The 24,305-nt window shown below is 46.0% G+C and overlaps 1 protein-coding gene across 1 annotated transcript in view; it reads right to left on the bottom strand.

Moving 5' to 3' along the window:
• The window catches only part of Kiaa1147 (KIAA1147 ortholog), a 42,056-nt gene that overhangs the window by 14,069 nt on the left and 3,682 nt on the right, over positions 1 to 24,305 (bottom strand). The window contains exons 2-3 of the mRNA XM_004629131.2: positions 10,439 to 10,538; positions 9,062 to 9,220 (exon numbers count right to left, since the gene is read on the bottom strand). Coding sequence (XP_004629188.1) covers positions 9,062 to 9,220; positions 10,439 to 10,538 — 259 coding nt within the window. The remainder of the gene's footprint in view (positions 1 to 9,061; positions 9,221 to 10,438; positions 10,539 to 24,305) is intronic.

Below are 24,305 nucleotides of genomic sequence, written 5' to 3'. Positions count from 1 at the left end.
TCAAAAATAATATGTATAATTTACACATGGGGAAAAGACTATGCTATACAGTAGACACACCTAACAGCACGGTCCTTTTCCTTTCTCCCCCTCCCCCCGCTTTATTTTAGGGAAGGGTCTACAGGGTGTTCAGGGTCTCACTTCTAGATCAGACTCATAGTGATCCGCCTGTTCACAGCTTCCCAAGAGCTGGGATTACAGGCGCTGTGCCACCATGCCTAATCTCAATTGCCATCTCAGTACCCCCTGGGGGCGGGGCCCATACAGCAGACACCGGGGATTGAACACCTTTAATCCGCTGAACTGGGCAGGTGCTTTAATCCTCTTGAGCTATGTGGCCAGCCCTGGTCCTTTTCTTTTGCGCTTTCTCTGTTTTTCAAGTTTCTAACAATAACTGCAGTGTATGTTAATTTTATATTTAGTCTTTCAAAACTGTCTTTATAGAAATTTTCAAACATACTCAAAAAAGAAGAATGAGGTGAGGCCCATTACTCATCTTCATATCCATATTTGAGCAATATGATTACATCTGTCATCTGCCCTCTGTCATAAGGGACTTTTTAAAAAGTATTTTAAAGATTTTACATTGTATTTTATCTGTTCATGTTAGTATATATCAATAACTGTAATGTATATTTAAAAATAACAACTACCATGGCATTATCTCACTGTTTTAAACTTTTTTTTTTTTTTTGGCGGAACCAGAGATTGAACTCAGACCCTTGAGCTTGCCAGGGAAGCACTTATTCTGTCGAGCTATCTCCCCGGCCCCTTAAAGTCTTAATAAAAAGTTAATACCCAGTCACATTCAGATTATACCCATTATCCTCAAAATGATATTTTATACTTGCTTTTAGTCAAAATGTAAGCAAAATCCAAAAACATAAATATCACTATGTCTTCCCTGGCAAGCACAAGGGCCTGAGTTCAATCCCTGGTTCCACCAAAAAAAAAAAAAAAAAAAAAAGTCAAATGTATTTAGTACAGAGTCTACAAGGTTTACACAGATCAGATTCGTAGTGATCCGCCTGTTTTCAGCCTCCTAAGTGCTGGGATTACAGGCGCGCCCCACCACGCCAAGTCTCAGTTGCTGTCTCAATGCGCCCTGGGGGCAGGACTGGCACAGCAAGCTGGGGATTGAATGATTGAACGCCAGGCCCTTGTTTGCCTAAGCAGGTGCTTTAATCCACTGCACTATCTGGCCAGCCCTTCTCTAATTCTTTTTCTTTTTTTGTGGCTGGCTCATTCCACCCTGGAGGTGGGGTGGGCACAGCATGTGGTCCCTGCGCTTTGCCTGAGCTTGCCTCAACAGGCACTTTAGACGGCTGAGCTAAATCGCAGCCTCTCTTAACTTTTAAGCTAGCAAATAATTGTCCAATATCTTGTTAATTATAATTCTTTTTTTTTTCTTCAGTACCGGGGATCAAACTTGGAGCCATGCACTTGCCAGGCAGGTGCTTATGCTGCCCGGCTGTATCCCTAGCACTTTTTTTTTTTGATAATTAAAGAATTATCATAGAAAGGCAAGCGTTCTAGATGAATCACTGGAAGTCTGGAAAATCAGCGGTCAGAATAAATACAAAACCCAGATTGGGCGTAGCAGGATCAAGTCTAGTTTACTTACACAAAAAGCCCTGCTCAGGCACGTACACCTGCCCAGACCTGGTTCTACGCTCCATGTTGCGCACTGAAAACCTGTTCTCTCACATCACCTTTTGTCCTCAATAGCCACCAAGCTGCAAAACCTTTCGAGCTGGTTAGGACTCCAAATCTAAAAGCCCTAAAGAGATGAATGAATTCAAAGAAGAAAACTGTGCGCACAACAGAGAAGTAATACTAAAATGACAAAGCAGGAAATAATTTTTCATTTCACAAAGAACACATTTCCTTACTAAACAGCAAACTCCAAGGCATTGGTAAGAAAAGGTCAACAAGAACAACAAAACATAGCAAAGTCTTGAAACAGCTGACAAAGACAGAAATACAAACGGCCTGAGCAGACATAAAGATGCTCATTTCACCTAAAATAAGAAAAATGACAATTACAAGTACAGGGCCCGGGAGATAGCTCAGTGGAATAAGTGCTTGCCTGGCAAGCATAAGGTTTTGAGTTCAATTCCTGGTACTGCAAAAAATTACAAGTACACCAGTATGCTGTATTTTAGCTGTCAGAACACCAGGGGTCCAAAACTCTTATTTTGGGGGGTGTGAATGGGCTCTCCGCACAACTGTGGAACTCACAAAATGCTTTACCCTCTAGGGAAAACAATCTGACAGTGTTTATTAAAATTATAAATGTAGCCAGGCCTGTTGGCACACGCTTGTCATCCCAGCACTCAGGAGGCTGAGGCAGGAGGATTTGTTGTGATTTCGAGACCAGCCTGGGCTACACAGTGAGATCAAGGCCAGCCTGAACTGCATAGGGAGACCCTGTCTCAAAAGGATAAAAATAAACTAAACATATACAATGAACTTCATTTCCGGAAATTTAATGCACAGATACACCATTCATGTATAGAAGATTTGTTTTGTTCATGGTATTCAGGGCAGCATCATTTATTTTTATTTATTTATTTTTTTGTACAGGGCCTCACTTCGCAGTTCAGATACATAGTGATCCTCCTGTCTTCAGCCTCCCCAGCACTGGGATTATAGGCATGCGCCAGCACGCCCAGACTCAGGGCAAGATCGTTTATAACAGTGCTGGGCTGGAAAAAAAATAAGTGTGTACCAGTAAAGGACTTGATAAACAAACACCCTTCTTCTGCAGACAGCCCAGAAGATGAGTGTAGAAAACAGATGCCTCTCAATGGACCGATGTGAGATGATGCCCCACACCACCGAAGAAACAGGCCAGGTACACACATTCATAACATGCTACCTTTTACACGAAAGGAGAAGAAGGTGTGTTTGCATTCTGCATCCACACACCAACTGTGGGAAGAAACACGAGAAATTAAGGGACCACAGACTGTGAGGTGAACATGGGAACAGGTGTAACTTCATTTGACACCGGTGGAGGAGACTGCTGCCCCGTTATTCCCACAGTGACAGAACTCCAAATTTGAGATGGCCACAGATTCACTGAGCTACTCACTACCTTTCATGGGCTCCCTTGCTGCTAGGTGTGGCTGGTCACCAAGACTGGGCCAACAACTATGACCAGAAGTGCTGGGTCCATGTTCTGAGACTGCCACACCACTCCTCCTCCTCGGTGGCTGGAACACGCAGGACTGAGTCAGCTTCTACCACATGGCTGCGAACATTGCTCCAGGAAGTGGCATAGGACAGAATGACTTAGACCCTGCAATGACTAGCGCAACCCTTCCCACCCACACAGGGCTGCTTCACCACCTCTGGGCCTGTCCTGTCGTATTAGAAGATTTGTTCTTATATTTCACTTAAGCCACTTCTTTGGCTCTGTTCTTCATTACAATAACCTAGGTCGTATTTTATCTTGGTTGAAGATCATACCTAGAAACAAATTATGACATCAAACACTGCAGTGTCTAGTGCCAGGGAGATAGCTAGGTGGTCTAAGCACATGCCTGGCAAGCACAAGGATCCGGGTTTGATCCCCAGTAGCGCATGCTGTGCTGAGCTGGCCACCGAAATTGGGCGTGGTGGTGCACACCTGTAATCCCTGCACTAGGGAGGCTGAAACAGGAGGATCACTATGAGTCCAAGCTGCATAGTGAGACCCTATACCAAATACATAAATTAAAAAAACAAAAACAAAAACCCCCTGCAGTGTCATTGGCTTAGAATCCAGAAGGGGGGCTGATGAGAAAGAAAATTAAGAACTACTGAAAACTAGAAAGCTCATAACTCTTGCTAAAATGTAGTGAAAAGATTTGATAAAACTTCAGTAAGTTGGAAGATGGACCTTGATCACCAGAATATATAGCCTTAAGAAAAGGTTGCAAATAGAATGCTGATGTACGCAGATGCCCAGGCTGGGGCTTTTTACTATAATGGTCTACGCAGGAGGAAAACAGTAAGAATTGGCCAGCTTCTGCTTAGCAAGGGCAGTGAGCTCTAAATCTTGGGCTGGCCAAATAGCTCAGTGGATTAAAGCACCTGCAAGCAGGCACAGGGGCCAAGGGTTCAATCCCCAAGCCTGCTGTGCTGGTTCCACCCCCAGGGTGCGCTGAGACAGCAATTAAGACGGGGGGGGGGTGCATGCCTGTAATCCCAGCTCTTAGGAGGCTATAAACAGGCAGATCACTACGAGTTTGATCTAGTAGTGAGACCCTTAACACCCTGTAGACCCTTCCCTAAAATACAGAAGGAAAAAAACCCTAAATTTTACCATAAGTCAACTGGGATTCCAATAATTTGGGGTTGTGGGATGGAAAAGCCAATACCTCTGTCCCCCTAAAACAGGAGGTACAAGTGTCTCTCAGTGCATTGCGGAGTTTCTAGGTAAGTATTCTTGGAGAGCCAAGGCAGTGAGGCCATCTGTAAAGATCGAACTGAAAGCATCTTCCTGTCGTTGCCAACAGGAGGGAAACCGGGAGAGGCCAGGCAGAGAGCAACACAGTTTGGAGCCCACTGACTGGACGATGGAGGAATGGTGAGCAGCCGAGAAAGAGCTTCTCTGAGACTTGGTGTCCAGACACTGGAATATAGCAAAGGAAGGAAGAGGAGGAGGAGGGAAGCAGGTCCCCAGGACCCAGGAAGGATCTGAAGCCCACTGGAACAGCAAAGAGGAAAACTTCCATGAAGGCAGGTGGAGCTTTCTCCCTAAATCCAGACATACTGCATGGGAGGGCAGCTTAAACCTGGGGATTGCTGGTGACCCCAAAGCCTCTATGGACAAGCACAGCAGTGGAGCAGAGCCATGGACTTCACTGACAGTAACTTCTCATCCCTAATAAATTGAAAAGGTAGGACCTTGTGACAGACTCTCAACCCAAAAGCCAGCTATACCTGGAAGACATCTGAGAGTAGTCATTTCCCAACAGGTTCTCAATACTGATAATAAAGCTATTCACAGGCCACGGAGATAGCTCAGCGGACTAAGCACCTGCTTAGGCAAGCACAAGGACTCAGGTTCAATCCCCAGGACTGCATGCTGTGCCAGTCCAGCCCTGGGCACGCTGAGCCGGCCACTGAGACCAGGCATGCTGGCACACACCTGTGATCCCAGCACCGGGGAGGCTGAAACAAGAGGATCACTATGAGCCTGAGCTACATAGTGAGACTTCATACCAAATATATAAAATAAAAATAAATGAGTAAAATAAAGCTACTCACCACAGGCAATTTGTAAGCAGCCACCAGGCATTAAACTTAAAATAAATGTATCATTTGAAATTTTAGCAGCCTTCTTTGTTTGTTTGGTGGTACCAGAGTTTGAATTCAGGACCTTGCACTTGCCAGACAAGTACTTATTCCACTGAGCCATCTCCCCAGCCCTAAATTAATATAAATAAAATATACATACACACAAACTGAGAAGATACTTAAGACGCAATCCCAGACATCCAGCTCACCAAAGGCAAACCCAGGGGTGTCATGAGGTGGAACAATCCGCAAGCCACCCACCTGGACTCTCTGAAGCAGTAACAACCAAACAAATAAACAAGGCTCTGGCAAAACATTAAATCAGAAATAAATAATTTCTCAAAACTACAGAGATGGTGAGCATCGTGAAAGGCATACTCAGTGACTTTAGACACAGATTTTAGAAGAACAGAAGCGCTTAGGAAAATGATGGGAACTATGAATGCCCAACTAGGAAAGAAACAGAATCCACAAAACAGACTCAAAGACATATTCAGGACACTGAAAATTCCACAGAGCCCACTAACTTAAAGACCACGACCTGAAAGTGATCTTTGGAGGCTGATACCTGGAAATGACTGAAGTGAACAATGAGAAGCCAGCTGAGTTTTTGACGGACATACATTGTCCTACGCCTGGCCCATGATTCCTATGGCCTTCCAAGTCCTGAAGAAACTGCCAGGCCCACCACGTGCCCCAGCAGGAAGTGTATTCTGATGCTGTGCAGCCTCAAGAAGGGCCAGTTCCCTGGGCCTCTGCAGATGTAGGTCTCCTAAAGAGCAAATCCAGGCGCCACAGAAGGACACAGACCAGGGTTCCACGCAGTAGCACCAGCCAAGGTTTATCCAGGAGTGAAGCGCTCGGGCTGGGCAAGGAGTCTTTACAATCTGCACTCACTAGAATGTCATGATGGCAGGTGACTAATGACTACTTCTCTCTGTCCATCTCTGCTTTCTGTGACAGCAGCTTGTACTGTGGTCCCTATTCTACTTTCTGTGTGGCATTTGGGAGGTAGAAAGTGGGACACTTGTCTTTTGTTTTATGAATCTTCGGAGTAAAAAGAGCCATGCCCTGGTCTAATGCAAAGGGCTGCTGCAAGCGCAGGGAATGCTGGGCTAGAAGCAGCAGCCCATGAAGCCCCGATGTCTCCCCCGTGCCTGGGTGGCCTCTGCCACAAGCGGAGGTGATATTTTTTTCCTAAAAAATCCATTTTTCTTCTTCCTGCTTATAAGCCAAACCCTAGAATGTTCTGTGCTCTTAGAGTCACCCACAGAAAGACACTTTCTAGTCAACTTTGCTGGTAGGTGTGTCTTTGCATTTGAGGATTTGACATTAGGAGATGACAAGTGAGGAGGAGCAGAGTTTCTGTTGTGCCCCCTTTCCTGTGGGCTGCAATGCAGATGTAGCCGTGCTGAGCACTTGGACAACAAGAACTGAGGATACAAAGCCACTCCCAGGGTAAGAGGCAACAGAAGGGATGCAGGTCCCTAACCACTAGAGCAGGCTACCCATCGTGACCACTGCCTAACCCTGTGGACTACTATATGACAAAAATCCCTCTCTCTTAATTGAGCTGTTTATCGTTTGGCCTCCTTTACTGCTGTTTAGTTAGAACTTTAATATAACACCTCCATATAGTTGTGGCTTTTGAACCACGAGAATGGATTATTTGGACAATTAAAATTTGCTTAAGAAGCTTTTGTAAAGCGTGAGGATTTTAATAAAAATACTTCTTTTAAAAATTCTATGCCAGGAATAGTGGCATACACCTGTAATCTCAGCAATGGGGAGGCTGAGGCAACAAGGCTGCGGTGAGTTCAAGACCAGCCTGGGCTACATAAGTGAGTTCAAGGTCAGCCTGCACAATCTGGTGAGACCCTGTCTCAAAAAAAAAGAAAAAAAATCTATATATTACCTCTGAAACACCGACTGAAGAAACAGTTCAAGTACTAAAACAGATATTACATAAAGGTGGTTAGCATACCTCCCAAATGTAGAAAAACATCCTTAACAACAACAAAAATAATAATAATCACAGAAACTTGCTGAAGTGTTGAGCTTGGTGCTCCACGCCCATAATCTCAGCACTCTGAGCCAGACTGAGGCAGGAGCATCTCATGTCTGAGACTAGCACAGGCAATTAACTCGGTGAGATCTTGTCTCAAAAATAAATAAATAAATATGCTGAGGATTTAGCTCAACGTGAAGGTTCCTGGTTCAATCCCTGTTGCTGGATAAGAAAAGACAAAGAAATATGCTAAATGCTCAGTCATAGGGCATAACCATGTCGACTCAGGGCAGCTCACGTTTCTTATCTTTCCAGGCACAGCTACATTAAGTATATTTCATTAGTATTGCCTATTTGAAGAAGGAAATTTTCATAAATTATTAGTCCTATTTATGTAAAGTGAGTTCATTCTAGAATAAACTGAGGGCCGGGGAGATGGCTCAGTAGAATAAGCGCTTGCCTGGCAAGCGCAAGGGCCTCAGTTCAACCCCCGGTTCTGCCAAAAAAAAAAAGAATATACTGATATTGGTAATGGGGGTCTAAGTATAAATCTTTGGAAAGATTTTATTCTTTTGTACTTGAGTAAATTTTAAAAATGTTGTTTTCTACAATTTTCTTTCAAAGGTGATAATCCAGACAGAATATATTTTATAAAAGCTTTAAAATAATGGTAAATTTCAACAGTATGGGCTATGAAATTGTGTATCCCTGTTGCTGGATAAGTGTGTGTGTGTGTGTGTGTGTGTGTGTGTGTGTGTTTATTTGAAATAGACTCTCACTCTTTTGTCTAGGAGGCTTCAAACTCCAGGGCTCCAGCTGAGCATGGTAGCAAACACCTATAATCCCAGCGCCTGAGAGGCTGAGGCAGGAGTATCTCTGTGAGTTCAAGTCCAGTCTGGGCTACACAGTGAGTTCAAGGCCAGCCTGAGCTGCACAGCGAAACCTTGTCTCAAAAAAGACAAAAAACAAAAACAAAAGTTCCTAGGCTCACATACCACCATACCTGGCTATGAAACATGTTTCCAAGTACATGAATGTAAGTCTTAGAAAAGAGATAAATGTACTGAAGTTTTAACAGTAATTCCAGAATTAAAGATGGATTTACTCCCTCACAAGCTGAAGTGTAAGTAGGTTACTTGCATAATTTAGAAAAAAAAAAAAAAAAAAAAAAAGAAAACTAATAACTTCAGCATTGCTGCTTCTGTTGCAGGTGCTCGTCCTATTACCCCAAATACTGAGCCATCAGGCACTGAAGCTTACTGTGCACGCCCACTTGGGATGAGGAGGCAGTCACTGAGGCTGAAAGTAAATCAAGACGCGCATGGAGGGGGCTGGGAGATGGCTCAGTGGAAGAAGTGCTTCCCTCACAAGTACAAGGGCCTGAGTTCGATCCCCGGTTCCACCAAAAAAAAAAAAAAAGACACACATGGAAGCAAATTCATTAAACGAATGCAGTGACAATATTCATATAAACTGAAAACACAAATCTGCCCCAGCTTTCATTGCAGGATGAAGAAATCTTAGCAGCCTGTTGGCTGAAATGAGGGACACTAACTGAGGCCCAACCCATCGTGTGGGTCTAGCCCCCTGGCTTCTCTCTCAGGGACATGGACACACTGACACATGGACAGACAGACAGATAGACGGATGGACAGATAGATGGACAGACAGGTGGATGGGCGGACAGATGAGACACACGGACACACGTGCCCCAGCTGGCCAGTCCTACTGCTGCCCACACGCATGAGCGTGGAAGCCACGTACCTAACCTGGTTCTCCAGGAAGTGCATGTACCGGTAGAGCAGGGTATAGGAAGGAGACAGGATGCCCACGGACTTCATCCTGGCACCGCGCTCCAGCTCGCTCTCCACAGGCATGTTGGCAAAGCAGGCCAGGCCGAAGAAGGGCCCCTTGCGAAAATAGCTGCAAAACACCAAACAGGTACTTGGCTTGAAATGAGGAAGAAAAACAAACGTGTTTTCTCTCAAAGAAAGGTGTTTTCTCTCATGCAATCTTTCAAAGAAAACAAAACAAAACACAAATGAACTGTCTGCAGAGCTCAGAGTAACAAAGCTCAGCCTTAAACTGCTGAACCTCGCAGGGGAGACAGGCGAGGCTCGGGAGGGCAGCACTCACCAGCTGAGGGTGTGGGTCACCCTGTGGAGTCAGGACTCGGGGTCTAGCAACCTGGCAACCAGCTGCCCCCAACCACGGACGGACAGAGCCCTCCTGCTTCCTCCACCACAGCTTATAACATGGATAGTCAGAGCCAGAACCAAGACTCTTCTTCAGGCCCCGTGAGCTCGAGCAGAGTGTTTTCTTGGCATACACCTCAATGATTCTTCTCGTACTTCCTGAGCCTCTGACATTTCCTACTCGGCTGTCATTTTGTTCCCTTCTCCTCCTTCCGACTTCTATCCGTCACGGTTTTCCCAATGAGGAAGCTAAAGCTGCTAAATTATGCAGAAGGCTTTCTCCACATACTCCTCCTCACAACACTCACAAGGCACTAGTTATAGTGGGCCCCAAATGGGCCTTAAAATTGAAACTTGACAGTGGTGCAACCCATATCCCCAACACTCAAGGAAGCTGAGGCAGGAGGACCAAGAGAATGACCAGCTTGGGTAACTGACTGACTGAGTGAGACCTTGACTTAAAAATTTTAAAGTGGGGGAGGGGTCTGAGACTGGGGATACAACTCAGTGTAAAGGCCCTAGGATCAATCCCCAGTACCACATGGGGAAAAAAAGCAAGACCTTCATGTTTTAGCACACAGATGTCCTAACCCATAATGAGCTACGACTCCACTTGTTCATTAAAACCAAACTTGAAGTCCACATAATTTCTGGTGAACTGATGCAGGGACCACACCAGTGGGGACCACTGGGTGAAGTCCATATAATTTCTTAGCAAGAGTTCTCAGCTTTTCTGCATCATGAAAGTCACTGAGAACTTGACAAAAGCCAGAGAGACACCACTGGCACAAACCTGATACAAACACGAAGTACCCTATGCTGTCAGAGTACCTGCAAAGGCTTTCCCTAAAGAACCCTCTGATAAGAGCTTCTACACGTTGGGAAAGGCCCAGGGAGTGCGAGTGAAGGGAATGGCACAGGAAGGCTTGGGTTCAGGAGGACTTACATGAAATCAGACTGGATTTTATGGGACCCACTGGCCATAGACTTGAACTCGACGCCTTCCAGGTCAATATCCTGAGGTAAACACCATTCTACCATGTTTCCTGTGGGAAAAGGGGAATACAGGTTTTTTTAAAAAAAAAAAAAAAATGCTTCACAAAAACATATTCCTGACTCAGCCTTGCACTGGACTAGGGAGAAAGATATTCACAGACTCTTCTCCAACACCCAGTGAGTCACTCCAGACAACAGGAGCCGGAGGGAAGGGATGCTGCCTGTGACTGGTGCGCAGGCGCATGCGCGCACACACAAACACACACACACACCCTCCTCCTCCACTCAGCTGATTTGGTTCTGCCATTCTGCCCAGCCACTTCCAAATCTTCCTCGCATGGCTTCACTTTAAGTATTTTCCTCATTTCTCACACACTCTCCCCTTAGGTACTTGAGATCTAGTTTCCATCTCACCTTTCTGCAGCCACAAATAAACTCGGACAAAACCCAAAACTTCTGAAAACACTTCTCAGTGTCATCTGCCCTGACATGCCGTGCGCTGATTCCTCGAGTGCATCTCCTCTTCCTAGATCTCCAGGGTGGGGTACTACTAGGCCTCTTCCTCCTTCTCTAATCTGTGCGGTGTAGCTTCCCTCCCTTTCTCCCCACACACAGGCATCCTTCAAGGGTGGATGATCTTTGCTTCCACAACTTGGGGACTCAGTCCCTGATCACAGAGATCTTACGGAGCCAGATGTTAGAGATACAAGGTAAAAGACCCTGATCACAAACAAATTACAGAGTCGGATGTGGTGGCACACGCCTGTGATTCCAGCACTCAGATTGTTGCGAGTTCCAGACCAGCCTGAGTCACTAAGTGAGCTCAAGGCCAGCCTGAACTGCAGAGAGAGACCATGTCTCAAAAAGAAAAAACAAAGAAAGAAATTACAGTTTAGGGATGAACAAGCTACAAAAGAGAGCGGCAACTAAGTGTTTCCTGGATCCAAGGTAAAGTGGAATTTTAGGGTCCAAGGTAAGGTGGAATTTTAGGGTGCAGCAACAAGCATCCTCCAGACTGAGCGACTCTGAAGACAGCATGAGTAGAAACATAGCCTAGAGGTGGTGGAGAACTCTGTGGAGCAGTTTTTATTTTCTTCATGCCAATGCAAAAACTTCGAAACTGAACACTGAACTGCTTGAAATGTTTCATTTTTGGGCAAACTTATTAATGTTCCGAATCCTAACTGTCCAGGCACTAAAAATATGTGTATGATCCTAGCTAATGGTGCTTTCAGGTGACTGTTCAGGGCACCAGAGAAGACACTACACTGACACCATAGAGGATTGGCCACTCTCCACCAGACAGTCCAAGGCGCTTTCAACCAGTTTCTTTTCAATGGAAGAATCATGATTCCAACCAACTTATTCATTCATTCAAACAAAAAAATTGAAAGAGGGAAATTACATTTTCATAAAACAGAAAAGCTACAACCACCTTGTCTTTCTCAGAGTTAAAGAAAAAGTGCTCAGAAAGAGAGGCGAGTTTGAAAATCAAGGGTGAGCTTTTGCAGCATCCGGTTCCCCGGTTCCCCCATTTCTTAACATCCACCACCATTATTACCACCCTCCAGAGGCGGCTTTCCCTGAGAATGTCCCAGGACAGCTAGAGTCATTCTACAGGTCCTGGTGGCCCCTCCAGGTCTAGAACAATGTAGTGTCCCCTGCCCTGCCACACTGGCGGGTCTCTGTGCCAGAGATGGGCGCCCCTGGGTGGTCCCCTACATCACACTGGCAGCCCATGGCGAGGACAGAGGCAGGCCAGCCAGGGACGCGGCCTCCAGAGGCTTTGCACTTCCGGCTTCTCCATGGATGTTTACTCAGCCCGTTGCTTACAGGGGTCGCCTGGCAAAGCTGAGCTTCTTTCCCCACCCTAGCCTCCCACAACAGCTCAACAGCTGTGAAAACTTTATTTAAACTTTCTGCTGCACCATTACCAGCAGGGAGACAAACTGCAACTGCACAACTCACTGCATTTTCCCAAGTGAACACGCTGCGCACCTGGCCCCTAGGTCAGAACACAGAACATGACCGGCCTTTACCCTCTCTGAGAAGAACCAGGACCCCGAATTCACACCCCACACACAAGAATCAGCTGTGCCCATTTTCAAATACCTATACATGCAATCATAGATTTTGGTGTTCTTTTGCTCAATGTTTTCGTAAGACTCATCCATGTTAATGGATGTAGTATCAGCTTGTCCATCAATTACCTCTATCATCTGCACATAGCAATTTATCTATCTACTTTATGTCGACAGCTGTCTACAGCTGCGGCAGCTAGGCTCACTATAAACGGTTCTATAGGGGTCACCTCGTGGTAGATATATGCGCGGTGGCTCTACAATGCGCAGGCCTAGCTGGACTGAACCGCACGCTCGGGATTCCTTTCCAGCTGAGCTACACAAGGTGGAAACGAAGCAGCAGCCAGTTTGCACTAGTGTCTGGAAGGTGTGCGGGAACACGGAGCACCCACCTAAATTCCTGCTCATCCATAAGCTCGAAGAGGTGAGGGACAGCAGGGGCCAAGGGGCAGCGAGGGGGCAAGGGGCAGCAGGAGTGAAGGGGGGCAAGACAGAGTGAAGGGGGGCAAGAGAGAGCGAGGGGGGAAGGGGGGCAAGGGTGGGCAAGAGGGGGCTAGGGTGGGCAAGGGGGTCAAGAGGGGGCAAAGGGCAGCAGGGGATGAAGGTTGGCAGAGGGCGAGGGGCGGCGTGGGGCAAGGGTGTGGAGGATGAAGGCAGCGCGGGGGTGAGGATGGTGGCAGCAGGCAGGGGGAGGGGAGCAAGGGGCAGCAAGGCGAACAGCCACTGAGGCGGAGAGCAGCAGCCCAGCCTGCTGGAGCCTGGAGCTGCCTGCCTCTGGGCTCTTCTTCATCTTCTCTGACTGCTGAGCTAGGTATGTTCAATTCCATAATGGAGGACACCAGCTTCTCCTATTGGGACACCGATGTCACAAAAACCAGAAACGACAGACAGATCCAGGGTTCCCGCCCACCTCATGAGTTCCCTTCCGGCTTCTTCTCAACGCTTCCTTATACCCCCCTGCCAGGCCGACAGCGAGCCCCATCACCAGATCCAAAGATCACTGAGCCCTTACCCTGTCTAACCAGCTCCCACAGCTACACGTGGTCAAGTCCCTGTGACGGCCACATCCCCTGCTCCTTCCATTTCTCTGCCTGAACCCGAAACTCTCACAGCAGGCACATTTCTGCTGGGTTCAGAACGGCTTCAAAAAGGAAATCATCAGTGATTCTAAAGCTAGTGTCACAGGGAATCTGCAGAAGCAGCAAAATAAATACACTGTTGTGAAAAGGGAGTTTTCGCTGAGTTGTCTTAGTGGTTAAACTGAGGGATGTGTGCTGCTCCTCTAGGACTCCTCAGAGCCGCCAATACAGCACTGCACTGCGAACCTAGATGAGTGGGTTAGTACACAATTTTCATGGTGCATCTTAAGGCACTAATTTTATAGAAGGCTCTTTTAGTTGTTTTTTAAACAGAACTGCTGGGCTATCAGGGCTGTAGGCTGCCTTTCAATAGCTCTTTCCTTCTTACACGGAACAGAACTCACTAGTGTTAGCCTGGTACACAGCCACCCAAACGAAGCCTACATTTCTCAGTACCTTCCTGCGTGCAGGTATGGTTCTGTGAATAAACTCCAGCCAGGGGAGTGTGGACAGAAATGAGGTGTGTACTTTCTAGAACACACACAAAAGCGGAGGAGGAGCACGCTGTCCCTTTCTCTGCCCTCCTGCCCGGAATGTGGAGGTGCTAACATATGGAGGGAATGACAGAGCCACAAGCCACCATGAACTAGGGTCCCAGGGAAAATAAGGGGGGACAACAGAATGGGGTTGGGGAGGGAGAAGCACACAGGGGATTTTTAGGATCTGAGTCCGTACTCTAACCCTTGGCCAGCTGTGTCCTGAGGTCACATAAAAAAGAAACCCCATCTCGAGTAGCCACGGTTAGTGAGGATCCTTCACACTCAAAGCCAATCTCAGGTCTTTTCAATTCAGCTGACCTAGAAGACAGGAGTACCACTCCTCAGCCTGGCTCTCAAAGTCCACCTCTCCTTCCTCCTCTCTGCCGAGAGAAGGAATGGCATCCTGTCTGTTGTGTCCTTCGCCTGTAAATGGATACAGATCACCTGGTCTGAGCAAAACGACCACCAGGAGCAGGAGGGTGAATCCCGGGCATGGGCACAGGCTCAGGACCCCACTCTGGGAAGTCACCGCTGCTCACTTAGGCTTGTAATGTATCTGGAGCCCGTATTCCAACTCATTACGATGGCTCCAATGTCCATCTTCCCAAAGCCTGCGAACTTCTGGAAAGCAGGGTCTCTGCTTGTTTTCAGGTTCCAATACGGCACAGTGCCTCGCGCCCACTGGGAGGGGCATTAGAAAAGAAACAACTTGGGGCTGGAGAGATGGCTCAGTGGTCTAAAGCACCTACTTGAAACAAGCTTGGCAAAGCACAGGGACCGCGGTTCGATCCCCCAGCACCACATGCCAGCCAGCCCCGCCCCCTGGTGGGCTGAGCTGGCCACACACACACACAATAAATAAATGTAATAAATAAAAATAAATAAATAATTTAAAAAAAAAAGAAAAGAAAAGAAACAACCAACCAACCACAGCAGCTGTGGTAAGGGCAGGTAACTGATGCATCAGTGTGAGTCACCCGAAGGGTCAGTGATACTGTAGATTTTGTCTCAAACATTTAGGAGTGTGGTCTTATAAATTGTTTTTTCTTGGCTTATTTATTTGCTTTTGGTCTTTTTGAGGCAGGGTCTCACTATGCATTTCAGGCTGGCCTTGAACTCACTTTGTAGCTCAGGCTGGCCTCAAATTCACAGTGATCTTTCTGCCTCAGCCTCCTAATTGCTGGGATTACAGACACGCACCACCATGGCCCGCTTGTGTGGTCTTGTATCTACAACTAACTTTCAAGTGAATCAGGAAATAAAGTCTATCTGTATCTGCTCATACTCAGTTCTACTTCTGCCTGCTGAATATGCATCAGTGTGACCCATATAATAGGAAACACAGCAAACACACAGAATTTCACATTTACTTATGGTATAGACTCAATACGATTTTAATCAAACTTCCACCAAGTTCCTTAGTGTACATTAAAAAATTAATTCTGAGGCTTATATGGAAAAGCAAGTGACCCAAATGGTGGCAACAAAGTCCTGAAGGATGTAAGTGCAGAACATTATCCCACTTCAAGACTTATATAAAACTACATCATCAAGATAGCAGGATGCTGGAGAAATTTCAGCAGTGTCGCAATGAGAGCCCAGAAACAGCCCCACACAAAGAGCCAGCTCATTTTTGCTGGAGGAGCAAAGGCCACACAATGAACAAAAGACCGGTTTTTCAACAAAGGCTGCCAGAATCAGTGGACATCAACACAAAGACAAAAGAATCCAGATAAACCTTGCATGCTCCACCAAAATTGTTCCACATGAATAGATTCAGCCATAAAACGAAAAATTATAAAGCTCTTAGATAACATAGGAGAAAATCTTGCGTTAGCAATGAGATTTTAAATACAGCATTTAAAGTAATTCCTAAAAAGAAAAAACTGCTAAGCTGATTGTCACTAAGGTTAAAAAATTTGGGGCTGAGCATGGTAGAATACACCTGTAATCCCAACATTCAGGTAGCTGGGGTAGAAGGATCACGAGTTTGAGATCACTCTTTGTACAATGAGACCCTGTTTCAAAAATCAAATACTTCAGGGATTGAACTCAGGCCCTTTCGATCTTCTACTAATAAAACAATACAATTAAAATTTAAAGCGCTTATGATCCATGAAAGACATTAAGAAAATTAAAAAGAAAGCCGCAGGCTAGGAAAAAATATTTGCAAAATATAGTCCTAAGTGACTGTTGTTCAAAACATACACAGAATTCCTAAAAGTCAATAGTTAGAAAATGAGAGATTGCCACGATCCTTGAGGCCAGCTGCGAAGTGAGTTGACAGCCTGAGAAACAACCCCCTCTCCATAAAAAAAAAAAAAAAAAAAAAAAAATGGTGAGGATTTCCATCTAAAATGTCCTCCCAGAGTCCCCTGTGTTCACAGGTGGGACACACTGAAGGCGAGTGGGTCATGATCTCACTACTAGTCAAAAAGTAAACCACTGATAGGTTCACAGCTGAGATGGGCCGTGAGGGGCGGGGCTTGGCTGAAGGAGGCATGTTCTTGCCCACAGTTTTTCCCTTGACTGTTTCTGGCTGCCATGAGTGGGAGCCTTCCTTGACTGTGACCTTTGCCACACTGTCTCTCTGCTCTGGAGCCAGCCAACCAAGGACTGGCCACCAAACCTGGGAGCCACAATAAACCTTCCTCCTTTTGTGGGTGACAGGTATTTTGTCCCAGGGACAGGAAAGTACTTAATACGTAAACAATCAAAATATTTTTTTAATTTTTTTATGTATTTGATATAGGGTCTTGCTACATAGTTGAGACTCAGAGTGATCCTCCTGTCTCAGCCTCCCCAGCGCTGGGATTATAGGCATGCGCTACCACACCTGGTTTCGGTGGTCAGCATAGCATGCAGAATCAGGGATCAAACTCTTCTGGCAGGTGCCAAGTAGGCACGTATGCCTCAAGCTATCTCCACAGCCCTTGAATTTTAAAAATAAGCACAAAATCTGAAAAGACACTTCCCCAAAGTGGACATACAGATGGCAAATACACAAAAGAAAAGATGTCCAGCATCCATATCTCATCAGGAAATTGCAAACTAAAACAACCCATTAGCATGGCCAAAGTCCAAACGCCAAAAATACCCAACGCTGACTTCAAGGGGAACTGCAGGAGACCCGTTCATTGCTGGTGGGAGTAAAAATGGCACAACCACTTTGAAAGACAGTCTAGCAGTTCTCACAAAACTGAACATACTGATCATATGCTCCAATAATCCCATTCCTTTCTATTTATCCAATGAGTTGAAAACTTATGTCCATGCAAAGACCTGCATATATAGGCTCACAGCAGTTCTGTTCATAAATACCCGAAACTGGAAGTAACCAACATGTCCTTTTTGCCTTTTTTTTTTTTTTTTTTGGCAGAACCAGGGATTGAATTCCAGCTCTTGTGCTTGCCAGGCAAGCACTTATTCCACTGAGCCATCTCCCTGGCCCAACATCTCCTTTTTCACAGGACACGTTATAAGATTATTTTATAATATTTTATTGCATTAATATTGCATAATATAATTCTTTCACCCAAAGAATCATATACAAAGAGAGCTAAGGAAATCTGTCCACACACCAAAGACCAAAGAATCTAGCCGAGGGCCTGGGTCCCACAGTAATGCCCTGCATGAGTCCAGCTGGAGGCCTAGAGCCCATAATAGTCTCAGGCAGGCCTGTTTCACAGACGTGCACTGGGAAGGCCCACAGGTTAGAGGTGGAGGCTAGGAAGTCTGTGCCAGCGGGATGAAGGATCTGTGCCAGCAGGTTGAGGGGATCTAAACTGCAGCCAGGAAGCAATGCTCAAGGGAAGAAACACCGCTACCCCAAAAATGTACTCCAGCCATCCTCAGTGACAGTGAGATCCCGAGCTCCTCCAGCAAGGAGGAAAGGTGAGTTCCCGTCAGGAAAGCCAACACGGCAAGCTTCTCCAGGAGGCGGAGCAGTATGCCATCTTCCTCTCCCGAGCCAGGAAGCAGTGCTCACAGTGAGGACCCGAGCTCCCCCAAAGTGAACCGTGGCCATTCCCAGTGACACCAAGGTCCTGAGCTCCTCTGACGATGAGAACAGCCTAGTTCATCAGGACAGCCAGCAGGACAAGCTCCTCCAAAAAAATCAACAGCTCCCTACAGCCTCTCAGCTGCTTCCAAACAGCTGCCAAAAAGCTTCTCTTTTTCTCCAGTTCTGTCTCTTATGTTGTGGGCATCAATCCTCGCCTGGGCCTCCCACACCCTGCACCACGCTGGGTTCATTTCAGCTGGTGTTACAAGTTGACCACCAGTTGTCAATCCACCATAGCAATAAAGATACGAGCTATCAAGCCACGAACAACTATGGAAGATGGATGGGCCAGGGATAGCTCAGCAGTCTCAGTGATTGCTTGGCAAGCGCAAGGACCAGGGTTCAATCCCTGGTACCACATGCCTAGCCGACCAGGCCACCCAAATCAGGTGTGGTGGCACACGCTTGTAATCCCAGTACTGAAACAGGAGGATCACCAAGAGTCTGAGCTGCATAGTAAGACCCTGTACCAAATACATAAATTTAAAAAAAAAAAAAATGGAGGAACTCTAAATATATGCCAAAAAGCCAGTTTGAAAGGATTACACACTGCATGATTCCAATTATGCAACATTTTAGAAAAAGACAAAATTATAAAGACAGTAGAAAGATCAGTGGAGAGTGGGGAACAAATAGGTGGAGCATGGGGGATTTTTTTTTAGGGCAGTCTGTACTGTTATGGTGGGTATGTAACACTGGTGGATTTTGTAAAACCCAGGAGAAGGGACAGCAGAACGAAACTTAAACTGTGGGCTTGAAAAATTAGTAACGCATCAATATTTGCCCACCAGCTATAACAAATATGCAACACAAACGTAAGACGTTAATATAGGAAACTCAGTGTTTGTGGGAGAAAGTGAGGTAGCATATGAGAACCCTCTGGGCTTTCTGCTCAGTTTGTCTGTAAGCCTCAAGGCGCTCTAAAACAAAAAATCCAAAATTTATTCACAAAAATTGATGAATTCATCTATTAACTGAATTCATCAGTTAACTGCCCTACGGCGGTAATAATAGCATAGCTGCATTTTTTTAAAGTCCTTATTCTTAGATGCCTTCTTCAAAAGTATTAGGAAATGAAAAATCAAGGCAACTTACTGTCAAATAGTTCAGAAAAAAAGGAATATACTGTACATAGTCCTGCTATAATTCTTGCTCAATGTTCCAAAGCAATTAATATACTAGGGAACAATTTCATCATAGGGAATTTCACATCCGCTTACACATGTTGACAAGAGAAACTTGGGTGAATGTGGAAATCCATGCCTGGCTGAAGCACACCATGAAGGAATACATAAAATTCTTTCTTCAACATCTACCTGCTGCCTCCGGTCAGTGTGTTTCCTCCACTGTTTCACTGTATGTAACTCACAAACTCCGACACACACTTTCGCAGTCAATCTCCAAGTCTTAGAAGAGCTACATATTTACCTTGCAGTTTAGTTCTTAACCATTTAACATAGCCCAAGTGTCCTGGTATATTTTTCTAGGTCTCTGTTTTTCCCCACTGTGTCACTGACCAAGTTTCTGAGGCATGGTTCTAGCATCCTGTTCTTTTCATGAGCTCCAAGATTTCTAACACAAGATTTTTCACATCTGAGATTTACGCAACACAAATTTCATGTTATAGGGGAGCTGACTGTATAAGGAGCAAGCCAGTATGATAAATGTCAACAGATGGAGACTAAAAAACATACAGGTTCTCACTGTACTGTTCTTTCAATTTTCCTGAAGTTTAACAAATTTCAGCAAATCACAGAACCACTTAAATAGCAGGGATGTGAAAAAATACAAGGAAAGCACAAAGGGCACTGCAAAGCCCAATGAGAATTGAAAGAATGTATCATAGCAGTGAAGAATACTGTGGCGCCTCCCTCAACGGGAATACTACACATTGGGAGCCAGTTTATATATGGAACCTATAGAGGTTTATTTTATTTTTGTATTTTAGGGAAGGGTCTACAAGGTATTCACGGTGTCACTACTATATCCGACTTGTAGTGATCCACCTGTTTACAGCCTCCCAAGAGCTGGGATTACAGGCATGTACCACCATGGCCAGTCTCAATTGCGGTCTCAGCGCACCCCAGGGGCAGGCCCGGGGATCGAACCCCTAGTCCCTGTGCCTGCTTGTAGGCACTTTAATCTACTGAGCTATTTGTCTGGCCCTGTAGAGGTTGAATGGAAAGGGGTTTTCCAAAAACAGAGATCCTTATTAGAAGCCATTTAATGCCACAAAAGCTTTACAATGAATGTTGCCTATTCCTGGCTCAGTGTTTGAATCCCACATGTGGAGGGTTCCCAAATAGCCTGCTATATTAATAAGAACACAGCCAAGGAGCTGGAGCTAGAAAGTTTCAAGAGTGGTCATCTCAAAGAATTGCCGCCTTCACTCCTTCCTGGCTCTCCTTCCAGCACCCAGCCTCTTCCTGGGCCACGCCTAGGGCCCTGTCCAGCCTCCCCTGCAAAGAAGACCTAAGGGGAAGCACCCAGGACTGGAGGCGGCACAGCTGTGCTGATCTGCACTGTGTACATTCAGCTGGTCATTCGATAAATATTGGTGGAGCATAAGGTGGCAGCACCGTGCCAGGTGCTGAGCTCATGCAAAGAGCAAACATGGCCTTGTTTAAGGAACCTGGATGAGGAGGCCTCGGGCTGGCAGCTGTTACCAGGGCTATGCATGTACAATGGGATGAGCTCTGCCCTCCGCTGCTACAAAGGATGCCGGCATGCGGGGCCTCAGGCACAAGTGGTTTTGAAGCTCCTCGACTGTGAGAAATACAGGCTGTGGCATCTCCTGCAAGGCTGCCTGTCTTCCAGCTCTGCTGTTGAAATGTGAAATGACCTAACCTCAAAACCTGCTGGAATTTATCACCCACTGTTTCCCAAAGAGAACAGACTCTGGCTGGTGCTACTGATGCCTATTAAAAATGCATCTCAAAGTATTTAGAACAAATGATCTTGAACCCAAACAATTCCTATCTCTTCCTGCCTCCATAGGGTGGCCCAGTCAAGCACTTCCTCTGCAGGTCTTCTTGTCCCAGTTTGACATCTTCTTACAGCTCCTACTGCCTAGAGTAGAGGGGGCTCTGCATCAGTCTGCCCCCCAACAGGAACCTTGCTTTTCTGTCAGCGCTTTCCCAGTACCCATCAAATATCAAAAAGCAGAAGGGAATCCTGTCTCAGGTGCAAGGCAAAGATGCTGGTCTCTGATAAGGTTTTGCCGGAGTTGCAGCAGAGAAACAGGCAGAAAGAAAAAGGGAAAGAAGCTTTATTATGGAGAGAACTTGGGAAGATAAGGAATTCTCTGGATTGGAACAAAGGGAGGCTAAGGCTCTTATGGCCTTTTGCCCGGGGTGGGGCTGGAGGGGGGATGTTTAGATACACCTGAGGGGCTGATTGGGGCCTTCCCTGAGGTGGCGGGAAAGGTGAAAGGAAATGAGTTAGAGAAGAAGAGGGGAGGTGGTCTCTGGGAAGATAAGCTGTTGTTTTAAGGACTTCAGCCATATTGGATGACCACCATAATAATTCAGCAATTCATCCTAGGGCCACAGCCTATGAATACCCACAATGCACTTTCCATCCATCATGGACTGTGCAAGGGTCACCAAATTCCAGAGATGAAAAAAGTTCAAAAGAACCCAGAACCCAGACGGCCATATCTACTGAAGTTTGGTCTTAATGCATCAAGAAGAAATAAAGCGATATAGAAAGGAGACAAGGCAATCTAAATTTTAAAAATCAGACTTTGAAGGCAAACTGCAGGCTCAAAAACGCAAGCCTGGTTTATTTACTCTTTTTCCTTCTCCCCAGACAGGAAACTGGGTGACTCCCTTCCTGAGCAGGGGAGCCTACTCATTCTCTTTCATTTGCAAATTGTCTTCTAGGACCCAGAAAGGGACTGTCGTCCTTTTGGGATTTCCCAGAAGAATAAACCATTGTCTTTTTTTTTTTTTTTTTTTTTTAATTTTTGCAGAGCCGGAGATTGAACTCAGGCCTCAGAAGGGGTGGGCCGCCTTCTCCCACACACCAAAACTAAGAATATAGATCATGAAACTGCACAGGTTTCCACCTCCCAAAACATAAAAGATACCCAGTTCCCAACTGTACTTTTTTTTCTTACCAGGACCAGAACTTAGGACCTGGCGTTTACCAGGCAGGCACTGGACCACTGAGCTGTATTATATCCCTGGCCTGAAACATCTTTAAAACGACCCAGGATTAGTGCAAAGCAAAGGGGAGAGAAGACTGTCCCTGTAAACACCCCTGTGACAAGCAGAAATTAGTCCTGGTGATGTCAAGTCAGCCATATGCCAATCCATGGCTGACTTCCAGTGTAGTAACTTCACATACGAGAACAAGCCTTCCAGTCTGCAAATTTCATCTAATTTCCCACTTGGGTACAGGGAAGGAAGGCACGTCTTGAAGGGAGGTGTACGTGTATGTGAATAGGTGCCTGTGTGCTCACACACACGCACTGACTTTACCAGACTTCACCGTTCTCTGGGTCTGTTTCTTTCAGGACACAGAGAAGGCTGCCGGGAGGACTACAGGTCAGGTGCTTGAAGCCAGTGGTTTAGTACAGCTCTGGCACACAGTAGGTACTCGAGAAGTACTGTCTCCTATCAACCATCTCTACTCTTCTCCCAGCAGATTTTCAGGAAGAGACACTGAATTCACAACAGAAGACCACTAAGTGACTTGGCCCTGAAAACCACAAGCGAGTGAATCACCAACAGCCCAAGAGTCTGCCAATGTGAGATTAATCAAATCAACCACAACTGTGTTCAGAGCAGCCACAATTGTTTTCCACTGGTGTCTGATGGGAACAGAGAGAAAGCCTATAACTTCCTAGTTGGATGCCAGGCTGGCTTTCCCTTCACTTCCCTGTGAGCTGGGCTGCTCCCTGCCTTCCCAACTTTCCATTCCCATTCCACTTGCCCCCCACTATCACTCCAATACTGGAGCCCTACACAGTCTGCAAAGAGCCAGCTAACTGGCCCCCAGCACCAGATCTAGCCTCATCTATGGGCCTTTCCATCATTGTGGTTAAAAGAAACACTACTCTTGAATGTACTGGGAATCTGCGGAGATTAAAATTAGTATGTGATTGATTCTAAACACGCCCATTTGCTATAAGCATCGGAGCACTAAGATGCACTAAACGATACAGGTATTTAGAGGCAATTTGGGTGTGACTAGAGGTTGAGAATGATTCACTCCCAATCAGGAGGAAGACAAGAAATACCTTGGAAACCTCACCAGGTGTTACTGGCCCTTCCAATCATAGGAATTTGACCCAAGTACCCATGTGCAAATAAAATACCCCATGTGAAACCCAGCAGGATAAGGTGAATCTCTGAAAATGAAACTGTAAAAGGGCAGACTCCCAGGTAAGCAGGCATAGCAGGGCCACAGCTTCATCAACGTCACGCTCACACACGTCTTGTTATACCCGAGAAACAGGTCCTGCTACTACCATGGGAAGAAGGGGAGATTTCTAAGCGTGACAGTATTTTTTTCCCCAAAGAAAGAAAAGTTTGTTCGAAATCTAGAGAGAAAATATTAAAATTAAAACTGAGCCGCAAACTATGGGCCTGAAAAAGCAATATTGTGGCTGCCAAACTCTTCCACCATGCACGCGGAGCTGCATCTGGGCCTGCTCTCAATAGCAGCTTTGTAGCGCAGATGGCCAGCACTACCACCCCAAAGCTCCCCGCTCCAGATACGGCGTGTGCGCATGAGCACACCCATGCATCTCACCTTGAACCCGAAGCCCCTAGTGGTGTCATCTGTAGATTCAACAGATGTCATTTGCAAGCCATGGGCCATGAGTCATTAAAAATAATCTTTACAGGAGCCGGGGAGATAGCTCAGTGATGCTTGCCTGGCAAGCGCAAAGTCCTGAATTCAATCCCTGGTACCCCCTCCCCCAAAAAAAGCCTTATGTTTGTATTTTTTCTGATTTTTACCAAAGATGCCCAACCACAGCACTGAAACTCAGACCTGTATCTAAAAGTATAGCCAGGCATGGTGGTTCATGCCTGTAATCCCAGCA

This window comes from Octodon degus, unplaced genomic scaffold, assembly GCF_000260255.1.
Source record: "Octodon degus isolate 3935 unplaced genomic scaffold, OctDeg1.0 scaffold00027, whole genome shotgun sequence".
In the NCBI taxonomy this organism is placed as follows: domain Eukaryota; kingdom Metazoa; phylum Chordata; class Mammalia; order Rodentia; family Octodontidae; genus Octodon; species Octodon degus.
This window is presented reverse-complemented; position numbering and strand designations above follow the sequence as displayed.